This window comes from Peromyscus eremicus, chromosome 17 (assembly GCF_949786415.1).
Source record: "Peromyscus eremicus chromosome 17, PerEre_H2_v1, whole genome shotgun sequence".
NCBI lineage: Eukaryota > Metazoa > Chordata > Mammalia > Rodentia > Cricetidae > Peromyscus > Peromyscus eremicus.
This window is the reverse complement of record NC_081433.1, coordinates 37,415,191-37,441,898: the sequence shown is the minus strand read 5'-3', so window position 1 is coordinate 37,441,898 and position 26,708 is coordinate 37,415,191. Positions and strand designations below refer to the sequence as shown.

Genomic DNA, 26,708 nt, shown 5'->3' with positions numbered 1-26,708 from the left:
GAAGTTTTGGACTGTTGCCTCAGGGGTCTGCAGGGAAGGTCATGGCCAAGGCATGGTCGGGAAGTCAGTTTTTGTTTTCGTGACAACCATGAGGACACGGTCTCTCCTTTTCTTCCATCCTTTTCCTCACTATGACTGGTGAACTTTGAGGGGCATTGTCCTTAATTAAGGTATACTCATCAAGACCCTACTCTTGTTCTTTTTAGAGCTTAGCTTCTTACTAAATAGTTTGCACCTTGTACTACTGGGTGTTCTGATAAGAAAATAAGTAGTAGGTACAACTACCGAGGGCCACCACTATATATGTGCACTTTTGTCCTAAATATTTTAAGGCAGTTTTTCTCATCTTTCACCTATCAGAAGATTATTTTAATATACTTATTTTTTTAATGACAAGACCTCATCGCCCAAAATAAACTATCCAAACAAATATGCAAATCCAGTGTGGACGATGCGTCATGTAGACGCAGCACCCTTGTGGAAGGAAAAATTTCAAAGCACTACCCAACAGGCTTTCCTCAAACCCTGTTCTTTCATAGCTGTGAAAATAAAACCCTCAGACAGAAGTGAATGTCCCAACGCCTCTCTGTGGGCCAACCATCTGATCCCCTAGTTCTGGTGCTTTTCCATCGCACACACTGTTTTCTTCAACGCGCCTGGCTTCCTAGCAACTCTCTCCAAGGACCACCAACCCGAGACCATAAACATCACATTTCTCCCAGCTTCCTAGAGCACAGGTCTCGCCTTCCAAGTGGAGTTCCCGCTTGCCAACTTTGACACATCTTGTAACAATAACTCCTGTGAGCTGCATTTTATGTGATGTGAGACAGGTGTGCAACTGTTGAATACATGTCTCAAGAGAGCTTATTAAAGCAGCTCAGCCAATTAACTCTCATAGAAACACGCAACCTTTTCCAGGAAAATACATCTGAGGTACAGGAGCTTGTGGGAACAAGTCTTTGGAGGGAAGCATGGCCTTTGATCTCAGAGACCCTTTCCCCAGGGCTGGCCTGGTCCCAGAAGGCCAGAAGAACTGTTGTAGGTTGCTTCTGATGTCAGGGGTAAGGAGGTTGGCTGTGCCGTAGAAGACTGGCCTTGTGTACAAAGTGAGAGCAGGCTGAGGAGGACAAACCAGATGAGAAGCAGCTCATCTGTGACACTTGAGTCCAGGGGCTTGACAAGAAGTGCCCAATTGGGCATAAAAAGTGACTAACAGGAAGCCAGGGTGAGAGGGTAAGTATGCTCCACAGAGCCAAGGCTCTGCTTACTAGGCCAAGCAGGTCAGAGTTGGCTTTAGATCAGGAAAAAAGTCCTCTAGATCAGGGTCAGGGACTCTCCTCCTCCCAAGGGGAACAAGATGAAGATAGAGTGGCGTCTATGAGAGTCATAGTTCCTGAAGGCCCCTTGGCGTATACCAGAAACGACATCTTCCTGTCTGAGGTAGTTGCGTCAAGGATATCTCACTCACAGGACTGTGAAAGGTCTATGTGACTCCTCCCTACCAGAAAAGCCATGTGGACTTCCTGCACTATGTGGTGATCCCAACCAAAGTCTCCTTTCCTATGGAGACCTTGAAAGAGAGAAGGCAGGACTTACTTAGAATAAAACATACCACTGAAGCATTTTCTTGCACAACTCATTTGGGTTCCTGGATCTCTGGCCCCGGCTGAGAGATTCCTTCCCATCTCTCCCAATTCAGTCTGTGTCCTCAGGTACCAGCTCGGGGCAATTTGCAAAGGATTTGGAACCAGATAGGATGGATGGTGGCTTGACTTGCTTGCTTCCTGGTTGTATGTTCTCTGCGTATCGATTCTCTCAGCTATTTCCTGAGTTAGGGAGCGAGATGGACAAGGAAACATTTCCCTAGAATCCTTTACAGAGACCCTTCCAGGAAGAGGAATTATTACTGGAGCACCCAAGAGAGCCCGATGCTCACAGCAGTCCAGCGCCTTTTCTTGGGTACCCATGGAGATGGGGCAGCAGACCTACTGTGTTCCTGCGCCCCAACACAACATCAGCATCTGGTCTGAGCCAGATGAAATTGAGGTGAGAATGAACCTCGAACTCACAAATTCACAGGCTGGTAGAATGCCTGGAACCCAGACCTAAGTCTGGGAAGACGCTATCAAGCTCTGAGGATGATGCCTGGTCTTGCAGCACACGAATTCCTTTCTTGGTCAATCTCAAAGCCTGTAATCCCCTTGCTAGCTCCTCCTTCAACTTGGACCAGCACAAGGATGATTGAGTATTGTATGGCCCGGGATACTGCAGCAGCAACTGTACTTGAAACCTCCTGTTCAGGTTAGGTGTGAGCAAAAGGTGCTGGAGCAGCAGAGAGGGGTTGTCTGAGTGCTGGTTGTGGTCATGCTGTGTGGAATGATTACTTTTTGCATACCTGGTGATATCATCAGATTCTAAGCTGCTTGGTAGCAGGGCTATGGCACAGACAGTCTGTACTCCGTGCATCAGGAACACAGATCACACAAGAAAGTAGTCATGGAATGAGGACATTAATGAATAGTATACCCAAGTGACTCCAAATTTCTTTTTTAGAGATACATTTTACCAAGTCACTCCAAGTTGTCCCCTGCATTTCCAACATGCAAACCCCTAAGGCATAGCTGCAGCAATGGAGGGCGGTGAACGCAGATGGAAGACCTCTGGTAGATGTCCTCCAATACATGGAGGCATTCCTCACTGTAGGCCCCTAGAGGCCAAGTGAATCACTCAAGAGTATATAGAATGACACATACTTTAGGTGAAATAAATTTAGAGAAAAGCAATTTGACTGAAAATAATTTGATCAATACACAAATTAGATCAAATCAGCTTTTGAACAATTATCCCTCAGTTTCCATAGGAGATAAGTTCCAGTTCCCTTTAGGATAATGGTGTAGAATATTATTTTAACTAGGCAAAGATGTGGTACATTTGTTTCTGCTGCAGAATACTACTTTAACTGTGTAAAGCTGTATTACATTTGTTTATGCTGCATTTGTTTAATGATGTAAAGATGTGTTGCATTTGTATCACATTGCCTGCCCAAGGCACCTGATTGGTCTAATAAAGAGCTGAAAGGCCAGTAGCAAGGCAGAGAAAGGATAGGCAGGGCTGGCGGACAGAGAGAATAAATAGGAGGAGAAATCTAGGCTCCAGAGAAGAAGAATGAGAGAAGAAGGAGGAGAGAACAAGGGTCACACCCAGGGCAAGAAGCCAACCAGACATAGAGAAGCAGCAAAAGTAAGATATACAGAACTAAGAAAGGTAATAAGACCTGAGGCAAAACACAGATGAAGAGAAACAGGTTAGGTTATAAGAGCTAGCCAGAAATGTGCCTAAGTTAGGCTGAGCATTCAAAACTAATAAGTCTCTGTGTCATGATTTGAGAGCTAGTTGGTGGCCCAAAAGAAAAAGCCTGGTACAGGATAGCACAATACTTGCTTAGGTCCCTACCAAAAAATGGTGAGTTACTCACATTTAACCTATATTCACCTTCTGTGAGCTTGCCATTATCTATAGATCCCAGGTAATGCCCAATACAGTGTAAATATGTACATGTTCCTGGAAGGTGACTAATGATGTTGAAAAAAATGTTTAGAATATTTAGAAATTAGTTAGAACAACTGTAATTGCTTTAATCTAATCTGGATATGTTGGAGAAATTTAACAGCTATGAAATTCAGAGTCTACCAGTGATGTCTCAGGAGTTAATTGCATGTTCTGTTTGCAATCTCTGTGAAGTTCAATGACCTAAAATGGCAGGGATGCCCACTGCTCTCCTGAAGTCATCCTGCCCACTTGGTCTTTCACACGTGTCTGTAAAGATGTTTCATTTGGTGTCACCTGCTCAGAGAAACTGTCCCAATCCTACCAGATGAGAATGGCATCATTCTTCCCTCTACTATTCTTTTCCTGACTCTGTCCTGTCCTCTTGTTTCTCAAGCTGCACATACCTGGAACAGCCTGGAGTCTAACAGAGTTTTGATCCAAGCCTACCCTTGCCAGAAAGATTAGTGACAGAGCCTAGCCTGCACTGGATACTTTGATGGACTTTTGCCATGCTTATATCATATGACAAATAAAATCCATTTTATACCACAGGTATGTACATGCTACTGCATAAAAAAACTACTTGCAATTCTGCTGCATTCTCATGGACTACATGATCAATAATATAAATGCAGTATGTTTACATATACATATATATATTTAAAATGTAGTTATTATTGTAAAGAGAGAGAGTGGGAGTGCACCAAAGCATAAATATGGAAAATAACACAAATATCTAAAGCTATTTGAAGGACTGATTCCCTCCTCTCACCTTTACATGAACTCAGGTCTCCAGGCTTGAGTTACCTCACCAGATCTAGATATATTTTTCTAGGAAATGAGACTGTCTGCCTTTTTTCTTCTTCCCCTTCCTTCCTTCCTTCCTTCCTTCCTTCCTTCCTTCCTTCCTTCCTTCCTTCCTTCTTTCCTCCCTTCCTTCCTTCCTTCCTCCCTCCCTCCCTCCCTTCCTCCCTCCCTCCCTCCCTCCCTTCCTTCCTTCCTTCCTTCCTTCCTTCCTTCCTTCCTTCCTTTCTTCCTTCCTCCACCCTCTCTCTCTCTCTCACTCTTTCTCTCTCTCTCTTTCTTTCTTTCGAGGTTATGGAGATTAAACCTAGAGCCTGGCACTTATCAAAGATGTTCTTTGCCACTTACTTATTTATACCCTCAATCCTCAAAATTGTAGTTTTCGTCAGTTTCCAAAAGAAGTTCATAGTTACCAAGTGATGGAGCCAACAAAGTCCAGACCAAGGCCTTTTCCAGTTCTAAAATGACATTCCTCTTAGAGACTAATGCCAAACTGGTGACAGTACTGGGAAATCCAGTAACCATTCAGATTATTTCATTTGCGTGTCAAATCTGTAGTCTTACAGAGCATTGTTTTTCTTTCTAATAAAAATAATGGCAATTGTTATCCAGATGTTTGGTGTAGTGTACACAGAGGCAATGGTGGAGCTATAATGTTGGCTCACACTTTTTTTGTGGCAGATGCTTGGCTTCTAATTTGACCTGTGCCCAAGTGACATGCATCTAAGGTGAACTTGACAGAAGGGTATCACTGTGGCACCATGGCAGGGTAGATGAAGGTACTGTAGGTGACCCTTAACTCTTGACCAACATCTAGTATGTTCTTCTTGCTAATTCGAATGAAATCACTATGATTTTAACTGCCAAAACTGGATCTGAGTGGAGTAGAAGCTGCCTACAACACTTTTCTAGAAAGAGAAGGAGAGAAGGCTGGTAGCCATGTGTGTTTTTCTACATAGAAAGTAGCTTACTGGCCAAAACACTTGAACAGAACAGGAAGAGGAAGTGGCATTGAGCCAAGGCACACCCAACATCATCCTAGGGTAAATGGGTGGTTTTGTTCAAGTCTTCTTGGCAGCAGGCTATTGAAAATTAACAGCAAAGTCCATAATGAAGGGACACAGAACTGGAATGCCAACCCTTAATAGGCAACTAAAGAATAAATTTAAAACCTGCTGCCACCATAAAGTAGGACTTGTGCTATGAGGAGCTCAAATGTTCTTCCCATATACAATCTTACCACCTGCCCGAAAATCCCTGACTTCTTCCTCAGGACAGCCAACTACCTTTGAGTTGTTCTTCAATATCAATTGAAGATTCTTGCTGTCCTTCAAAATAAGATTTCCTGGACAGCAAAACGTAAAGTTTGTGACCAACATGTAATTAGTTCTTAACTGTTTTGGAGCACCGGTGGGTGGGTCCCTGTTGTACTATTTCTGGCTGATTTCAGCCTGGAACTCTTTCCTGAGACTGGTTTCCTCTTGTATAACTGCATGGCACCACTCGGCAGGGCTTTGAAGGCTCTGTTGACAAATATTAAATGTCTTAAGATTTGGGCTGAGGGAGGGTGGACTCTTCCCCGTCGCTCCATTTTTCACCCGGTTGCTTTATCTACCTGACAGGAAGCCTTGAACTCCTGCCATGTCTAAGTTATACTTCTAAACACTGACTTAATGGCAAGACTCAAAGTGTCATAACACAGCTCCCCGAAGCAACGAAGACTGTCCAGGCCTCGCCGAGAGGTCTGTACAATGTCCCATCAGGAGTGGAAAAGGGAACAGAAGGCAGAAGGAGAAAAATAAAATCCAGGCATGTTTAGAAGACACCCATGGCGCTTCACTTAATCATATGGAGACAAATGAGCACTCATTAGGTCGCTGTCTGAGGCTGGAAGGCACCAGGGAGGAGAGAGAATGGACAACCGTGACCATGACTCCCTCAGCCCTTTATTGGCAGGAACGAAGGGGACTGGGGGATTGCAGCCTGGGCTGGGCAGCCTGCACTCAGAAAAACCTCAGTGGGGTACTCATTTTCGAAGGGCTAGACAGTGTCTAAGAAACAATAGACTTTTCGTCTAATTTATACGAAGGCTTTGATCCAGATCTTTGGCTAAGCTCCATGTGGGTCACTGAGGAACGCTCTTTTTAGTCTCTTTTCTTCTCATTGTTAATTCCATAACTGCTAACCAGGCAGTTTTACCGTGTCTATTAGCTGCTGAACTGTGGCTTGTAAGGTGTGATGGCCCCTTCTTACCCATAAAGAGCTGTTCTGGAGGAGGAATAAGATATTGTACAGGGAAATTACCTTTGAGATTCATCACATATTCAGTGACATATAAATTAAGATTCTCCGAGATGAAAGAAAAACAGTGCTCTGTAAGACTACGATCTACTGTGATGTACATGGCTGTTCTCTGCCACGGGCTCCATCAACCATAATGTTCTACTCAAGTGCATGGTGCCTGAAACCAGGAGTCAGAGAAAACCCTTATTCTCTTAAGGAATTTTTGTCAGATATATTTGGTCACAGTGACGTCAAACATAACTGATTCTTCCTCCCTTGATCCAAAGCATCTCATGTCAGTCTAGGTGGCTGATGGTTTATGCACAGAATCCCTGGTGTCGCTCTGAATTTATCCCTGTTGGTGGAATAAGCCAGTTAGTTCTTTGGCCCAATTTGGACTTAATGCTGTGCGTGCTGGCCTTTGTGAGCCTCCCTGTGGATGCTTGTCCCTGCTCTGTGACAATTCACAAGGTTGCATCACAGCTCAGCAGTGGGGCTGCCTTCTGCAGCCTCCATCTGCTGTGTCCTGTGATCCCTTGAGATCTGCAGCGCGTCCTGAGCATCTCTCCATGTGGCCACCTCCAGACAGCATCCACCCAACTCCTGTAGAAAGCCCACACCCTCGGTGCAGGCCATCTGTGACTCAGCTCTGGATTAGTCATTTTTCCCTCCACTGTCCCCCACGCCTGTCAGCAGCCCTCTCCCATAATCCACTGCGTTTTCACAATTCTCTCATCTGTTCCTGCTCTCCCCGCCCTGCCCCCTGCCACCCCAGCCCAAGTCAGTGAGATCTCTACTGCTTTTCTCTGCCTCCCATCAGGCTATTGTTCATTTTCCCCTGCATTTCCTTTAGGCTGTTACCAATAGCTGGCTCCATGATGATAAGAATCAGTCTTATAGCATTGGGGAAAAGTGCCATAGTCGTATGCTTGGAAAAAACATAGTGCATGTCACCTGCCGAAAGAATGAAGCCATTGTAGCAGAGTGATTCTTGTGTCAGCATTGAATCCCCTCGTACTTCTACCTGTGTTTAGTGTGTGTGTGCACGCACAAACACGTGCATGTGTAAACAACTCGCTGGAGTCTGTTCTCTCCTTCCAACATGTGGGTTCTGGAGATTGAATTCAGGTCTTCTAGTTTGGTGGCAAATGCCTTTGGCTGCCCCACAATCTCCTCATTCTTAATGATTCAATGGACAGGATGAGCATATCCACTGGCTTTCCCAGTAGCCAAGACAGGTTGTAGCATTACTTACTTGGTTACAGTAAGTAAAATAGTTTTGCTTCCCAGTTATCTAGGTGTATAAAAAGGAGTCAACAGTAAGAGGTGTCCTCTAATTCATTACCAAACAATTGTGAGTGCTTTGATTTTCCATTTCCAATGCTGTGAGGAAAATTAAAGGTGCATAGAAAATTCAAGATATGTTGGATGAAATTCTCAAAGAATAAATAAAAACATTCTTTCTAAAAAGTGTCTAGAAATGGTATTCAGCTCCTTTGTAAAAGTCAATGAGCAAACTAAAATTGATTTCTCTTCTATATTGAAAATGTTGCCCATGAAATTCAAACATGCAACACCACTGTAGGGGACCAGGAGACAACATGTACCTGCGGATACTGTAGAGCTCAAGCATGGAATTTTTAAGATGTGCCACAGAAAAGCTTTGTCATTGATACGTCTGGTAGAGGATTACTATCCAGGATATACAAAGAACTCAAAATAAATAAATAAATAAATCAACAAGAAAACAAGCAACCCAGTTAAAAAATGGGATAGTGACATTTAACAGACAGCTCATAAAAGAAAAATACAAATAAAAGGGGAAATCAGCCTCATTAGCTATCATAGAAACATAAATTTTAAAAAAAATGCACCAAGAGTCCATCATATCCCAGTCAGAATAGCAGTCACTAAGAAAACAAAGAACAAATGCTCACAGAGGTGTGGATAAAAGGGAATCCTTGTGCTCTGCTGGCGGGTATGTAAGCTAGTCTAATCCCCCACGGAAACAAGTACGGAGCCTTCCCAACAAGCTAGAAATCAGGCTTTCAGAGGACAGAGCTGCACCACTCCTGAGCATTGATCCAAAGACTTCCAAGTCTTACCCCAGAAACACGTGCATATCAGTTCAACGCAGTGTGATTCACAAAGTTATAGAACCAGCCTGGGTGTGAGACAGCAGAGAAAATAAGGAAATAAGGAAAAGGTAGCATAGATACATGGTGGTTTCTATGTCATCTGTGGTAAAATGGATGCAACTGGAGACAAATGTACTAAGCAAAGTAAGCCAGCCTCAGAAAGACGGAGATCATATGTTTTCTCTCATTTGTGGTCCCTGCTTTTTATAGTCACAGAAAACCACGTTTATATACATTAAATAAAGTAAAACTAGGTGAACAAAGGAGATTAGTGTTAGAGGGGAGAGATAATGGGGTAGAGAGAGGGTAATATAGTGGGTAGTGAGGGACAGAGGAGGGAATTCATTCAATATAAAATATATACCATTAAGAAAAACTTAAGTTAAATTTTAAAAATTCCTAAAATTTGTAATGTGCCCTTAGAACATGGTTATTAAGTAAAAATCCCATATTTCAACCAGGGATTGGTCTTTGAAGGACTCTGCTTTATTTTCTTTGGCAGACTTCATGGTGTTTGAGATTTGGAAAAGAGGAGGGGCCTGGAGGTCAGCACACCCACCTGGCCAGTAATACATGTAGACCTTCCTCCTGGCCTTCATCAGAGTGATCCACAACGGTTCCGACCCATTCCACCAGAGCGGCAAAAGGCTGTCTTGGTTGACCCCGATGTCAAAGGACTTGTTGGTTCTGGAATCCCACATGTAGTTCCCAATCATCTGGTGGACCTCACAATGGCGGCCTGCGGGAATGAGGGAACACATGGTCACTTTATTCTTTGTTTTTAATCTTTGTTTAATCTGATTGCAAGAGCTTCTCATGTTCATTTAGGAAAGAGAGAAAGTACCACAACTTGTCCTTTTCTTAGATGATGCCATGGGGACAAACAAGATAGCCACCACTGGATTTGAGGCCAGCCAGGTCTACACACCAGGTTCCAGATCAGCCACAGCAGTGTGATAAGTCCCTGTCTTAAAAATAAAACAGATATCCAATAGTTCATTGAGGGTGGGATCCTTTGCACGAAGCTAAGCCTTTCCAACTGCTCCGTTTTAAGTTACATTGAGGAGACCAGTGAGGTGGTTTAGTATGTAAAAGAGCTGGTCACCAAGCCTGAGAAGCTGAGTTCGATTCCCAGAACCTACATAGTGGAAGAAGAGAACTGGTTCTCTCAAGTTATCCTTTGACCTCTGGTTCTCTGACTTCTGTGTGAGCGAGACACACACACACACACACACACACACACACACACACACACACACACCATTTTTTCATAGCCTGATGGCTACATATGCACCAGCCTGGAAAGAGTGGATTCTTGTGACAGGTAACTTGGATTCTGCATCCCTTCCAGTCTCCTCCTTTCTTGGAAAAGACAAGTTACCGCTTCAGTGGTAAACAATGATCCACCCTATAACATATGGAACCAAAGAGTACAAAACAGACTCCAGTTGGGGAAAGAAAAAAAGCAAGAAAACACCACTCCACATGGAGTGAGGTGTACCAAAGCGAGGGCTGGTTCTGTTGGACAGAGCTCCATCCCAGGGGAGAAGCCAGAAGTGAAGGACGCAAGCACTGGGACTCTCTGGAACATTAGATTAAATTATTTACTTTAGAGCAATCTGTTACATCTTTAAAGTTAAAAATAACACAAACATTGGCGAGGGCATCAAAAATCGCTGCAATGTGAGCGAGTCATTTGGCATGGGGTGTGTGTGGGGGAGACACTTAAGCAAGCCCTACAAGCAAGTGTAATCAGAGTAACGTTTTCTGTTTGTTTGCTGCTGTTATTTCTTCTAGTCTCCCAGCTCCCCCACTCCCCACCCCCCGTTTTTAAACAAAAACAAAGAGGAACTACCAAGGACAATGTTGAAACACTGAACGCCAAAATTTCTAAAAAGGGGAAGCCTTCTCTCCCATCACAGAAAGCCAGACATTCCGCAAACCACGCTTTACACGCGAAGCCCAAAGATCTAAACGAAAGAGTTTTTCCCCAAAGCTGTAGCATTAGTATTTTTATCCCCACTAAGGGTTTTGCTTATGAACTAATAAAATTTCAAAGTGAAACAGAACAGAGAGGCTGGAATCATCAAGCAATTTCTCCATGGTTAAGGAATTTGACTTGCACTAATTGAACACACACACACACACACACACACACACACACACACACACTCCTATCTACCATATACTGCGATAAGCATAGAGAATCAAATGTGAAGCATGGTCTCCATCTTCAAGTGGTCTTTATTTTATTTTTTTATTTTATTTTATTTTATTTATTTATATTTTTTTGGTTTTTCGAGACAGGGTTTCTCTGTGTAGCTTTGCGCCTTTCCTGGGACTCACTTGGTAGCCCAGGCTGGCCTTGAACTCACAGAGATCCACCTGGCTCTGCCTCCCGAGCAGAGGGTCTTTGCATAAACAAGACGTGCTTCCAGTGACCCAGGAAGCCAGGAAGGGGACCAGACTGCAGCTTCCCTTCAGACATGTGACCATCACTGATGCCTCTGTCGCTAAGGAGAAAGGGGAGCATGGTCTGACTAGTTCATCAAGTAGAAATATCTTTCCTCTTGATTCCAAAGGTTTAGTCGGGAAAGTTGAAACTCATTAAGGAGCCCCCCCCCCCCCCCCGCCCCACCCCTCCAGCAAAAACACTTATGAGTTCTTCCTTTAGAACAATGAATTCAGACACTTATCTTCTTCATGTCTGTTCGCTCATGTTTCCATGAGGCCATCATGAGAATGACCACTGCAAAGGTACTTCACAGAAGATGCTCAGTGCCAAGAAGTACAAAACAATCAAATTCAATTTCTAAAGTACTTTAAACAAGCGCCGAACGCCACGTCCCTGGGCAAGGCCCTCTTCCTTCACCTCCGTCCCCAGTGCGCAGAATCCGGAGTCCAAACCCTCCCACCTTTCTGGGCTCTCTGCTGTCTAACTGAAAAGTTAGGAGGGGCTTCCTGGACGCTGTAGGGCTGTTGTGTCTGGATTGAGAGGAGGGAAGCGGGGAAGGAAGAAGGAAGAGAAAAAGAGAGGTAGGGCCTGGAGAGCCTTTCTGGGGGATCCAGCCATTCCACAAAGAACCACCTCAGACTCAGCTCGGAGGTTGGGTTTTTTGGTGGACTGCCCTTACTGTTCAAAGGCTGAACAGCAGGTGCTGGGCCAGTTCCCAGGGTTAGCCCTTCTTGCAGAAAAAGCTGCCTTTCTGAAAGCCAGCAGGAGGCTGGACGTCCCTAGCCCATCTGACCCTCTCTCTTCTTCCCCAGCTCAGCCTGCTCTGCTCCCAGGAGCCCAGCGAGGCTGGCAGTGTGTGCTTGGAGCAGCCTGATGCCTGATTCCCGCAGGTTTCTTTACCCAGCCTCCCTCTCTCTTGCAACTCATTCTTGCAATTTTATTGCAGGGGTGTGTGTGTGTGTGTGTGTGTGTGTGTGTGTGTGTGTGCGTGAAAGTGGTAGCTGAGAAAACAGAACAGAACAAAACAAAACACAGTGTACCAGCTTCACAGCCTACAGAGTGCTTCATCTCCATCTTCCTGCCTGACCCATATCTATTTTTACACCTCGGCCCAGGGCTTGATTTTTCTCCAGTTTGTGCTTTGCACACAGCCTTGCTATGGCTGGCTCTCTGGAACAGTTGCTCAAAGCATTAGGAGAAACTTTCTGCAGCACAGTTCTCGGTATTTTCCAGTAACGATGCAGTCTTATTTAATGTGTTCTGGTGCCGTGGCACCGCCAGAGGCTTTCTAGCCCTGCACCGAATTCCGTATTTCCACTACTGTGGAATTCAACAGCCTTCACGGGACACAGGATAAAAGAGGCTCTGTGAACTGTATCTGTCACTGGTGGTCACCAGAACTTTCTCTTAGCTAAACTTTAACCAGGCTCCTCTTCCTCTGAGCCTTCTGTTTAACCATACCTGGCTTGAGCTTCCCTCTTGTGGAGTCCAATTTAAGCAAGAACACTGCTACTTGGTTTGGGGAGAAACCCAGACCCCCATCCTCGCTTGCTTCCCAGTTGTGGTAAAACACTGGCCAAAGGCAACTTAGGGGAGAAAAAAAGTTTGTTTCATCATATAACTTCTAGGTCACAATCTGTCCCTAAAGGCAGTCAAGGCAGGAACCAAAGGCAGGAACCTGGAGGCAGGAACTGATGCAGAGGCCATGGAGGGGTGCTGCTTACTAGCTTGCTCCCCATGGCTTTCTCAGCCTGCTTTCTCATACAACCAAGGCTGAGCCCTCCCACCTCAGTCATCGATAACAAAAATGTCCACATATATTCCAAATACTAGGTGGGATATATTAAGAATTCCTTATCGCTTATCAAAGGATCAGGTGTAACTGCATGCCCTGATCACCTCACTTGTTGCTATGAAGATCATCTCTTTTTTTTTCCCTGTCTGTAGTCACAGCAGGACTAAGGAGCAGCCCAGAGAAACACACACAAGGCACACAAACATACAGCCTAGTCTGACTGGAAGGGTCCAGGAGGGCTCTTCAGAGGAGCCAGGACTTGACAGGTAAGTGAGGTTTCTCCTGCACTCCACACAAAGATGCATAGAAAGGGGCCAGGCAGTGGTGGTACACACCTTTATTCTCAGCACTCGGGAGGCAGAGCCAGGCGGATCTCTGTGAGTTCGAGGTCAGCCTGGTCTACAGAACGAGATCCAGGACAGGCACCAAAACTACACAGAGAAACCCCGTCTCAAAAAACAAAAACAAAACAACAACACAAAAAGATTCCTTAGAAAGGAATGAAGAGGTGAGACACGGGTTATTTCTTAGGACAAAACAAAGATGCTTGCTTTTTTTTTTTTTTTTTAATCACACTTGCTGATGAAAATAAGAATGTGACTCACTTGCTTTGAACAGAGCGGTACCCTCAAAGCTGTGCTGCCTCAGCACACTAAACAGATCCAAAGCTGGACTCCCTCAAGATCCCGGCAATAAACAAATCGTGCCGTTTCATTTAGTGCTGTCTAGGGGGGAGGACTAGAGTGGTCAATGGTGAAACCACACCGAGATCATCACTTCCATCTCCCAAAACTAAAGAGCAGGAGGAAGGGTGTCATCATCAAAGACCCTCCTCTATCTATCAAAACCCCCTTTCTGTAGGATGTAGGCCCGCTGTGAAGGATGAAGTCCCACACACATGGACAAACAGAATCCAAAGGCTTTTAAAAAGAAATTTACATTGATAGCTTTAACAGAAGTCCTTAATATCAGAGACCACATGGGCCGTGTATCCCCTGAACACAGACATGTAAGTTTTAGGGTACCACTGGGCACATCTCTGACAGAACTAGAAGGTGCCTCAGGTGGCTCCTTTCCTCCGGGATCTCCTAACACTTGATCCATGGGGTAAGAGTTAGTGCTCAGTCTAAGAGTTGTCCTCCTTTGTGCAAGGTTCTGCTTTTTCTCAGTTTCAGCTACTCAAAACCAACTGCAGCCTGCCTAGAAACATGGAATATTCTAGAAATAAGCAATCCATAAGCTTTAAGTTGCCCACTGTTCTAAGGCTCACTCTCAACACAAGCACCTTGATACTGAGAAAGTCGATGGATAACATGGTTACTAAGTAACTAAGAAGGAGGCAGTGTATACAGCAAGGAAACACTGAACGAAGGGATGTCTCGCATCACCAGTGGGAGAGAACGCCGGGGTGTGAGAGTTCATCACATGCCCCCAGCCTTAATTCAGACCGGCTTCCTAGAGATCCATGAGAAACATGAGTGCTATGCAGTGAGAATGGGCAGGAACAGGAGCCCCAGAGCAAGCCCGAGAGAGCTCCCCAACACAACTCTTATTACAGCTGATTGTGACAGTCGCTCTCTCATGTGAGTTGTGATTGTTAGCCTCTTCCTGCGCCTGGTTTATAAACCATACTTTCTTCTAAGTCTGTATGGAGGAAGTAGCATAGAGTGCACAAAGTTTAATCCTGTCCAGTGTTATGGCAGGCATCCACTGGAGGTCTTCAAGCACAATCCACGCTTGATGGGCCCACAAAAAAAAAGATGTGGTATGGTTTTCGTGGCTACTTTTAGGTGATCTATGAATCTATCACCCTCAAGCAGTGGGGGAAATCAGGGGAACAAATCAGGCCAGAGTACAAGGGCCAGAGTTGAAGTCCGCAAGAGGAGCCATTACCCCTGGGGTATCTTGGGACCAGAGGCTGGAGTGAGGGTCTGTTGGTGTGGAGTTTATAACAGAGTTGAGGCGGGGTGGGGCACGGGAGTGGGATGGGAGATGGAGCTTGGCTGGTGTTTGCTGGGTAGTCTAGCCGCCATTACCAGTCCTTGGCCACCTTGAATGTGTCCCGTTCTACTTGCTTTGGCCTTGTGGCGTTCGGCGTAGCTCTCAGACACAGACATACTTCTGACATTTGATTTTCAGGTGGGGAAACTAAGGGGTCACAGCGGCTGAGTGCTGGGGTTGGGGCACCACACCCAGCGAGAGGGCAGAGCATTGAGGTCAAAATGAATCTCTCCCTCAACCTCTGTGGGCTTGCCGGCACCAAAACCTACCGCCAGCCCACCCAGTCCTCCAAGCATTGGCCACTTTCACAGCAATTGTCTCAGACACCAAGCTGTCCACGTGGAGGTACACAGAACTCCAGAATACCAGACAGACTGTGATCTCCCACAACCAACGCCCCCCCCCCCAGCACCCTTGTAAGTACCTCCTAAGGGCGGGATGCTGCCAGACAAAGGAGACCATGATCTCAGGTTTTCTTTCCCTCTGGAAAGAGTCCAGCTGTGGAAAGAGAGGCTCCCAAAGTTCTGAAATCTGGGGTCTCGGGTTAATGCGTTTTAGACACTGGTCATATATCCATGTTCCCTTACACTGACATGGTGCCAAGAAATATCTTTAAATGTCCAATTCCGAGCCAGGCGTCTTAAGGATATGTTATGTAAGTCAGATCGCTGCACATTAGAGCCTTCGTAGCACACATCCTCCAGCGTTTGGGAGGCTAAGGATTAAGTTAGACTCTGTTTAGGTTAGTGAACCTTTCAAATAACTTCCTTTCAGCCGAGACATGTAAAAGAATTGACCATGCTTTGCTCCAAGCACTGAACTTACAAATTGAAATTTGCATTACGTATTGCCCCGGTTGGGAAATATATCCTGTTTTCTTAACTTGTCCGAAGATGGAGATCAGTATGGCGAAGGTAGAGAAGTTGTTTTGCATGAACCAGGCAAGGTTAAGTTGAAACAGGAAGCTCGCAGTTTGCGCTTCTTTCAAAGTGCCTACTGATGTGTATGCCAGACGGGGTCATGATTAGAGTGAGTCACAAATATTGCAAGTCCAAGATGGCTTGATTGTAGTGTGAAGTGTAAGGACTGAAAACAAAACAAAACAAAACAAAAACCACCCAAAATGTTAAAAGCGATTTTTTCTTGGATACATTCACACCCATAGTTTTGAAGTCACCAGACAAGGTGGTGGTGGAGCACGGTTTCGTGATTCCATAGGGCCCAGTAGCATCGAGCAATTTCCTAACAATGAAAACATAGAATAAAACTAATTGTTTTCTTGCATAAGAAGAAAACTGAAAGTTTTGGACTTCTGCTTTGAACCTTTTTACTTTTGGAAGGTTTATTTTTAATCAAAGCCCGGAGATACAGCTCAGTGATAAAGTCCTGGGTTCAATCCTCAGCACAAGAGAGGGGAGGCTGAAAGAAGTCTGGGAGAATTGTAGGAACCAGAGAGGTTGAGGACACCAGGATAACACGGCTCACAGAATCAACTAAGCAAAGCTCACAGACTGACGTGGCAATCACGGAGCCTGTATGGGTCTGCACTGGGCCATCTGCATATGGGTTGTGGCTTTTTTTTTTTTTTTTTTTTGGTTTTTCGAGACAGGGTTTCTCCGTGTAGTTTTGGTGCCTGTCCTGGAACTCACTCTGTAGACCAGGCTGGCCTTGAACTCATAAAGATCCACCTGGTTCTGCCTTCCAAGGGCTGGAGTTAAAGGCGTGCACCACCACCACCCAGCTCGTGTTATGGCTTTGGGCTTGGTGTTTTGGTGAGACTCCTGACAGTAGGAGTGGGAGGTCTCTGACTCCTTTCTCTGCTCTTGGGACCCTTCTCCTCCCCCTGGGTTGCCTCACCCAGCCTGGATATGAGGATTTGTGCCTAACTTTATCATACTTGTTGTGTTGGGTCGGTAGCCCTGGGAGGTCTGCTCTTTTCTGAAGAGAAATGGAATATCTGGGGGAGAGGAGAGGGGGAATCTAGGAGAAGCAGGAGGAGAGAACACTGCAGTCGAGATGTATTGTCTCAGAGAACAGCAAACATAAATACATAAATAAGTTTCCAGACAGTAAAATGCACTGCAATCTCTGGGCAAACTCGGAAGGTGGCTGAGTTCATCACAAGTGAAAAGGGATTTCTTTGGGCCCGTTGGTGTCTTCTCAAACAACAGTAAGGGGTTTGGAAAGAGAAATCATTCATTTTGATCACCTGTCCTCCCATAGATGGAACTCAGCCAACACCTGTACCCTGGAGTCCCACCAATGGCCTTCCCCTGTGGTAAAGCTGCCAGCTTCTTCTCTGAGGGGCTCAACTTCTCTCTCTTCCCCAGGACCATCAGTTCCCTCAAACTTATGGAGATGGTGACTTGAGACCCCCCAGGCTCCTGTCCCTCCAACACTGCCTGGCTGCAGGAGGTGGGACCCCCCTCTTTCTTCCCTAGGACGGGAGGCCTCAAGCCAGAGGGAGTTCTCCAGCTGTCTGGCCTAGGGCAGGTGTCAGTAGTAAGGACAGGGAATTTAATTAACAAAGAACAAGGCAGAGTTAGGTCTTGGATCCAAGCCACATTCTCCAGTAAAGCTTTTAATTGGTCCATGGGTGATCTCTAAAAAGGATGATCAGATTCCAGATCGTCACCCAAGTAACCCGCGACACTAGCAATTGGTAGATCAAAGCCAGCTCTTTTAGGAGGGTGAACTAACAATGACTTCAATCAAGTATTGCGAACCAGCCAATCAGCCAAACCCTCTCCCCTTATATAGAGAGAAGCACGTGGAAGAAAAGTCTTGTTGGTTGTTTATTAAACAGCAGAAATGCCATTTCTCACAGTTATGGAGGCTGAGAAATCCGAGATTGAAGGCAGCAGATTCGGGGTTCCCTCACACAGAGGAAAGGGTGGGGAGGGGTCTCTCTTGGATCTGTTTTCTTTCATCAGAACACTAATCATATCTGAGGGCTTTGCCTTCCTCAACTATTCACCCCCAAAGTCTCTACCTCCAAAATCATTTCCTCAGAGGTGAGGGCTTTAAGGGACATAAAAATTATCACGACCCCATGAGATTGATCATTGTTTCTTGTACTAGCTTGCTTTTAATGACTAGGTAGGTGAGGCCAAAACGGTGGTCAGTCTTGGTTAGCTATTTCGCATGATTTCGGAAACACACTGACCAATTCCTTGTGAATTCTGAGGGTTTTCAGCACTCTAAAGGAAAATGCAGCACCCCACCCCTGCAGCCCCCCAGATTTGGGCTGATTTCATTGTTCTTTTATCTGGGAGGCCACAGCAGGGCATGTGGCCCTGTAGCTTCAAAGCCAGTCTCTGGATGACTCAGCTTCTGATATTTTTTAAGATTAAAAACATGCAGAGCTTTAATTATGATCCAGATTGTTGCACCCTACATTTATTATTATTTTTGTTTTGTTTTGTTTTGTTTTTCAAGAGAGGGGTTCTCTGTGTAGCTTTGCACCTTTCCTGGAACTCACTCTGTAGCCCAGATTGGCCTTGAACTCACAGAGATTTGCCTGCCTCTACCTCCTAAGTGGTGACACACACCTTTAATCCCAGCACTCGGGAGGCACCCTATATATTTTTAAAGAAAGTTCATTGAAATGTTTTAGTGTGTGTGTGTGTGTGTGTGTGTGTGTGTGTGTGTGTGTGTGTCCGTGTCCGTCCATGAGTGCCATGGTGCACATTGGCAGTCAGGTTGCGGAGTTGGTTCTCTCCTTCCACCAAGTGAGTTCCAGGGATTGAACTCAAGTCACTAGGCTTGGCAGCAGACCCTCTCAGCCACTGAGCCATGTCATAGCCCCATAGAAAGCTCATTTTTGTCAGCATGATTCATTCACATGATTCATTCAGTTTGTTGATGCTAGATGTTGTGAAGTTGATATAATGCTGGCCTATCTAAGCTCACAGTCTCAGGCCAGAGACTCCCATAACACCCGACTAGCCTCTCTACCCATAGTCAGGAGTTAACAGCATCCCTATAGCTAACATCAGCATCATAGCCCATTGTAGCCACAGCTTAGATGTCCCAGTCAGTGACCAGCAGTGATCAGAGTAGAAACAGCTGTACTTGGAGTAGACACGGGACCAGCTTAATAACATGGGTGTATTGTGTTTCCTGGGTGCAGTGCTGCATTAATGATAATTTGCCTCAGGGCTGAGAGACTTAACTCGGTGAGCAATTCGGCACTTTGGCAAGTGTAGGGAGTGTCTTTTTGTTGCACTGATAATTTCAGTATTTCAGTTAAAGGGATCTATACAACTGAAAAGGGACATCGTGTGTGTGCGCGTGCGTGCGTGTGTGTGTGTGTGTGTGTGTGTGTGTGTGTGTGTGTGTGTGTTGGTTTTTGTTGTTGTTTTAAGCTAAGGCAGCACGAGGAAGTATGAGAACAGGAATTCTGGACCTGTGAGTAGGCTGTGGCCTCACAATACTTTCGGAGGCCAATAGACCGAAGTTGAAATCCTATCCCTGTTACTCACTAGCCCTGGGACCTCACCCAATCTGCTGAGCTTCACCAACCTTAAGTTTTCCCATTTGAGAGGTCTCCTCTTTCCTTTCCTTTCCTTTCCTTTCCTTTCCTTTCCTCTCCTCTCCTCTCCTCTCCTCTCCTTTCCTCTTCTTTCCTTTCCTTTCCATTTTCTTTAAGCTCCGAGGAACCCAGGGCCTTGCACAAGCAATGTCTCTACCACTGACCTACGCCCATAGGTCCAATTGCTTAATTGAGAAATAGATATGGCCACACCTTCTAGCAGGGTTAAATGATGGTTGGTAGATGCCCAGGGTAACACAGGGCACCTGATGTCTATATACCCCTTAAAGGACTGCCTTATTGAGCAGGGTATACTTTTAAATGGTATCTAGGAGAGATGGTGATAGGCAGTATGTTTTTTTACATGGTATTTACTTCCCAATTTCCCCGAAGATAAATCAAAGAAGTGTTACTACCCACACTTTACTCTGGACAGACCAAGAGAAGTTAAAAGGATCAAAAGGAAATGCCGGCTAGACTCAGTAACTGACCAGACGGCTCAGCATAGCTGAGAAGGCATCTATCTGCCTGAGATGTGAGAAATGCCTGGCCTGACACTGCCCTCTACTGGTGGTAAAAAAAATCTCCACTCCTCTCTGGTTGCCAGATTCCAGCCTGCTGAGCCTTGCCGCCTTGTCAGTCTTTTCATTTCCTGTCTTGAATATTCCTCAAGAACCATTGTGTTCTTAGATCAGCTTGGGACTTTACTGCACTTACCAAGAATACTGACCCAGATAGTTCCCGGAGACCACGGAGGACATCATTGGGACTTGACTGGTTTTGACTCAAGTCATCATCCTGTGTCCTCACTCTCTCAACCCACCACTCTAGTCCTTCCTGGGCCTCGCGTTCTTTCCCAGGATGTTTAATTCTGGTTGTGTAGCTGGGTGGCTGGCCCCTGATGTCCTCCCCATTCTCTGGCTTTTTCTCGATTGCCCTTTCCAGATTTTTCCTTCTGTCTATTCTCTCTGCCTGCCAGCCCCGCCTATCCTTTCTCCTGCCTCACTATTGTTCAGTTCTTTATTAGACCATCAGGTGTTTCAGACAGGCACAGTAACACAGCTTCACAGAGTTAAACAAATGCAACATAAACAAAAGTCACACACCTTAAAATAATATTCTACAACATCTGTATTTATAAAATCTCATCTTTGATCCTTTTCTATTTTATTGGACATCCAAAAATTGAATTATGCAACGCTAGAGTTCAGTGGATACTTTTAAGAACCTTGATAAACACTTCTCCATGGCTCCTCCAAAAAGGGTGCATCTCTGTTTATACTCCCTCAAGTAAATCAATTTCATCACCTTCTCTGCCTTCTTGGATTCTATTACTTTCAACCTACAGCTTTAAAGGCCAAAGAATTAAAGTGAGATTACTTTGTTTGTTTATCAAGACACAGTTTTTCTGTGTAACAGCTCTGGCTGTCCTGGAACTTGCTTTGTAGACTAGACTGGCCTCGAACTCACAGAGATCCATCTGCCTCTGCTGAGTGCTGGGATTAACGGAGCCTTGTGCAAGATTACATTACTTTTTACTTAACTGTTTTAACTGCATCAAGACCCTGTAGTTCTTCATTTGGATAAGCCTTTGGTGGTCACTGTGACCACTGGTGAAATCTGAAGATTTGAATGTGTTCCCTGAGTTTTCCAGTAAGGGAGTAAGTAAGTCCCCTGGGACTCATTCTCAAAAGGCAGAGTCAACATTAAAAAGGCCACTAGGGACATTCTTTGAACACTTGCCCATTCCTGTGGTATTTACTGTTTTCAAAGCATAATGTCAGGGGTGCTGGGAAAAGCATAAGGATGTGGAGGTGACAGGATCCCAGCTTTGGGGGGGTCTGACAGTAGCATACTGGTAAATGCCATCCAGGGATCATGTGAAAAATACTAGGAAAGTACAAAGGATACATGAGGGCCTGTGCTGATCACCTATTATAGAGGACCCTGATGATTGTAGTTCTCATAGCTCTGAAGAAAATAGATTGGAAGGAGCCATACTCTAGTGAAAAGCCAGGAATTCAGAAGCTTTTGTTCATTTGGAAATAATACAGGGACTCAACCAAATTGTTGATCATCTCCGAAACAACATATGAAATGCTAGTGCTTCAAGCCTGTTCCAAGCTAAAGAAATACGCAAGATGGAGTGTGCTGGGGACACACCTAATAATAACGGGTGACAGCCGCAACTTTCACTACACGCCAAGCTCTGTGCTGAGAGATTTCCAGAATTCTTACCTGATAGCAGCATTCTGTAGCAGATATTTAACACGCCAGAGAACTAAGACTTGGGAGAAATAAGCTCTGCTTTCTCCATCATTAAGTGGTAAAGCCACTGAATTTCAAGCCTTGTGGTATCTTGAAGTATTTTACACTGTTTTTTGGCAGAGCTTGAGGCTGAACTCCAAACTTCAATCATGTGGTCTAAGCACCCTACCTGCTTAACACCGAGCTCCGCCTCTAAGTCTTCTGCACTTGACCTAACTGCTCTATGCGTTCTATGGTTTGGAGACCTAAAACAGGAGAGCGATGTTTGTTGACCATAGTCTTTGAACCACATCACGGAGTGTGTAACTGCACAAGCTTTGCACTGAAGGAGATCCACAGTGCACCCCAGTTTCACCAGTTACCTGCCGGTCATCTCGAATGACTCCTGGTGTCTTCATCAGAAAAGGAAGAACATGTAGTCCATGCTTTTGTTAACTCCGCTGCCTTCTTGTTTCCACTCAGTGATGACTTTGAAGCTGGAACTGTCACTTCCCTGCTCTGACAAGAAGTAAATGATCCACCCAAAGCATTGCTGAGTGACACATGGGTCATCACGCAAGACTCTTGAACAATCCACTGGACCCAGCACTTGCTCCAAAACCTTCCCAGGTCTCCTAGCCTTGCCTTGTACTTCCCAGAACTCTTCTCATTCCCCACCCTAGGGTGTTTAGATTGGGGTCCTGACCACACCCTAATCTGTCCCAGTCTCAAAAACCTCTCCGTTTTCTCTTTGCTTTGTCAGAGGAGGTCAGTGAGTCCCTGGTCCCAAGTGTGCAAACCCTCAAGCCCACATCCATCTCTGTGCTTGAACAAACGAAGATCAACTCCTCTTTTCAAAGTCAGGGCATGACCAGTGTCTTGGGTAGAGGTTCTACCGCTGTGATAAAACATAATGACCAGAAGCAACGTGAGGGGCGAAGGGTTTGTTTCAGTCTACATCTCTCGGGTCACACTCCATCACTGAGAGAAGTCAGGGCAAGGGCCTGGAGGCAGGAACTGACGCAGAAGCCGTGGAGGATGCTGCTTAACGGCTTATTGGCTTGCTCAGCCTGATTTATTATATTACTCAGGGCTACCTGCCCAGGGAAGGCACTGTCCCATTGTGGGCTAAGTCCACTCACATCCATCATTAATAAAGAAAACGTCCTACAGAGTTGCCCCCAGGCATCTGATGGAGGCATTTTCTTAAGTGAAGTTCCTTTTCCCAAATAACTCCAGCTTGTGTCAAGCTGACAAAAAAACTGATGAGCACCACCATATAAGGCATGCTGTTATTTCTTTTAGGATCAGGGGTACAACTTAAGAAAATGGACATGCATTGTTCAATGACTTAACGGCAGCTCTTATTTTCCTAAGTGGAGAACTCAGACCTTTCCTGTTCTCTTCCTTCCTACTCCCCCACGGAGCCTATGTTAAGTTGTAGAACAGCTTCATTTATGCCTACTGTTCCAGAGGAAAGCATTTTATCACACAACTGGGAAGGAGCAGAATCTTCATCAGACTGTGAGCCTACAAGTTGTCAACACTTGGTCCAGAAACGAGGCAGTCTCTAAATGGAACGTCTAACAATGACTAGAAAGCTTGAGATGTGTTTTCGATTGGGGCCGTTGAGGAGCAGGTGTCTCTCTCTCACAACTAAGGTACTCTGTACCCCCACCAGCAAACAGAACAAAGCTGGGCTACATGAGAAAAGGGACCAGGGCAGGCCCTGGAGAGATGGCTCAGTGCTTAAGAGCACTGGCTGCTTTACTGTAGGACCTGGGCTCAGTTCTCAGCATCTACGTGATGGCTCACAACCATCCATAACTTTGGTTCTAGGGGATCTTATGCCCTCTTCAGACCTCCATAAACACTAGTCACATACATGGTTCATAGACATACATGCGAGTAAAACACTCAGAATTATTTGTATAGTTTCCCCCGCTAACCCTCTTGCAATAGGCACAACTATTACATTCTTTTAAAATCAGTGAGTAGAAAGAAGCACAGAGAAGTGGAACGGTCTGCTCACATCTTCAGGAGAACAGCGGCCATTCTGACACAGAAGTGGGGCTTTGGAGCTGTGTGATATCCTGCCTCCCCCATGGGGCCACACGAGTCTAACCTACTCCACACCAATCTAGAAGGTGGAAGGACTTTACCAAGGAGCAGAGCACTCCTGTGAACCAACAGGCTGCGGCCGCTGAGCTTTGAGGAATGGTGTTGATGTCCTGAGGACTGATGCACGGAAGGGGTCTACAGATAATCAACAGAGCTGGCTGAAATGTTTTTAAGGTGACTGAAGAAGTTATAATAAGGGCTGAAACGTTTTCAAGGTGACTGAAGAATTATAATAAGGGCAGTTAGCACAGGCCTAGGAAACATCGAAATTAAGAGAAAACAGTAAATACCCCACCTCAGCTGGTTCCTTTTGCCCCCCAAAAGCCTCCTTTCTGTTTTTACCATTACACACATTCTATCATTCTCTTTTAGTTCTCTTTGCTTCCTTCCATGAAGGTCCCCTTTCTAGTTTCGTGACCTGCACACCCCCTACACACACACACACACACACACACACACACACACACACACACACACAAACACACACAAACATTAAAACGTAGGATCCACATATGAGAGAAAATGTACAGTGTTTGTCTTTCTGAGTCTCACTAATACAGTGTTCCCAGTCACACTCATTCTCCTGCATGCATGTGCATGTGTGTACTGGGCAACGGTTGCTGGGGGCCCACCCCCACTTTTTCCCCCAGGGTACTCTTGAGCAGGGAGAAGTGAGGACTATGTAGATAGAAATACAGAGGAGAGAGACAGACAGAAAGACAGGATAGCCTTGGAAGGGCCTGGGTCAAAACCCACCAGCCCCTTCTGCCTCTGCTAAAGGGCTTTTAAAGGAATGCCAAGGGGTGGAGAAAAAGACCTCCCCCCAGTACAGCCAAGTGCAGACCATCCCAAACACCTGGTGACCATGCACGTGGTCAAGCCGTCCCCTAATGCAGCCCTGCTGTGTAAAGCAAGCTCCGATCTCACTAGGAAGCTTTTGTGGGCTCCAAAAGACAGTTCATGGTTAATTTTAACTGTCAACTGAAAGGACCATGCAGACGCCATCACAGACTGCTCAGTCTTCCTTCAGAGATCAGGCCTCAATTTCAGTTTCCTGAGACTTGAGCAAGCAGTTTCTGGGAGGGCTGTGAACAAAAGACATAGTCCTTGCAGTAGCTCCCTTTCTGCACAATCTCTGACTGCTCAAGGTTCAGTCAATTGTTTACTGTCTGGGACCCCACACCAACTTAGAGCTACGTGCATGGGTCAATGTGACAGCCTGGGTCATTGAACCAGCCCCCACAGTCAGTACGTGCTTGGCCAGCCAGCCTCCATAGCAGCTCAAGGACAGAGCCTGGGACTTGTCCAGGTCTGCCCCAAAATGGGTAACTATAACCTCTAACTAATCCTAGCCAATTAAAAGTTACTAACTTGATTGCCACTCACATAAACTAATCTTAAGTCTGTTCCTATGTAGTCTGTAGACCCCAAGCCCCCCTTGCTTTAGAAACCCTGCCCCATTGCTACTCGGGGTCTCTCCTGCTCTGCTGCTGCGTCAGACGGACAGAGAGTCCCAGGTTAACTCACAATACAAAGACTCTTTGCTTTTGCATTGGATTTGATCTCTTGGTGGTCTTTGGGGGACTCTGGGTACAACACACTTGATACATGCTAGAATCACCCCAGAAAAGAATGACTTAATGAAGGAATCTCTAGATCAGGTTGGCCTAAGGGCCTGGCGGTGAGGGATGCCTTGATCACGTCAGTTATGCTGTGAAGGCTCACCCATTGTGGATGGTACCCTCTCCTGGATGTAGGTCCAGAACTGCACAAACGTCGAGAAAGTGAGCTGATCACAAACACGCATGCATCTGTTTCTTCCCTCTCTTGCCTTCAGATGTTTTTAAGGCTTCTGCCTCCTAGACTTTCTTTGTCGGGATGGGCTATGACTTGGAGTTGCGAGCTAAAGCAAGTCCTTTCTCCCCTAAGTCACTTTTTGTTGAAGTATTTGTAACATCATCAGAAATGAAAGCATGACATGTACGGTTCTTGCCTTTACGTTTCCTGTTGGTACAAAACCGGACGTTCAGGTTGATGGTATCTGATTGTATGAGGAGATACTGACTACATAGAAGTGTGTGGACTTCATTCACATGGCCGGCTACTGAGGGTGTAGCAGGACATTCCTAGAATCCCAGCACTTAGGAGGCAGGGGCAAAGACTGGCTTTGAGGCCCCTCTGGGATCCACAGGGAGACCCCGTCTCTTCACCGCCATCCTTAGCTGCCAGCTGCTGCAGAATGGAGCAGATTCAGTTAGAATAGCATGAGTAGAGATACTTTCCACCATTGACGGACATGTTAGAAATGTTGATGTAGGAAGGGATGTGATCCCAGCATGTGTGGAGGCAGGGCTCATGAAGTCCCAGCCTTATCTGAGGAAATACTGGTGACTGATAGATGCTGGGGGAAAGAGGTACATTCTGTTTTCTTCAGGGATTTGGTCCATGGGAGTCTATCCATGCTTCAGGAGATACACTCAGGCAGAACTCAATGAACTCGGTGGATAGGGGTGGGGATACTACATATTTGCTCTCAGAAAACGATCCGAGATTTTAATTTTTATACACATATATATGTGTGAGTGTGAGCATAGCTTATAAAGCCAGAAGGAACCATTAGATGAGAAAAGAAACTGTAAGGGGAGGCCGGATAAAAGAATAAAAAGATGGTAGCAAAATGCTTGGGACAGAGCAGAAGGCAGGCCACTGGGTGGAGGGAAGGGACCAGCAAGGGGTGGAGCATGAGACATTTGGGGAAGAGGAATAGAGGATGGGAATAAA

At 45.5% G+C, this 26,708-nt stretch overlaps 1 protein-coding gene across 1 annotated transcript in view; it reads right to left on the bottom strand.

Moving 5' to 3' along the window:
- Enpp6 (ectonucleotide pyrophosphatase/phosphodiesterase 6) overlaps positions 1 to 26,708 on the bottom strand; it is a 96,029-nt gene that overhangs the window by 47,121 nt on the left and 22,200 nt on the right. Inside the window, exon 2 of the mRNA XM_059244919.1 lies at positions 9,334 to 9,513. Coding sequence (XP_059100902.1) covers positions 9,334 to 9,513 — 180 coding nt within the window. The remainder of the gene's footprint in view (positions 1 to 9,333; positions 9,514 to 26,708) is intronic.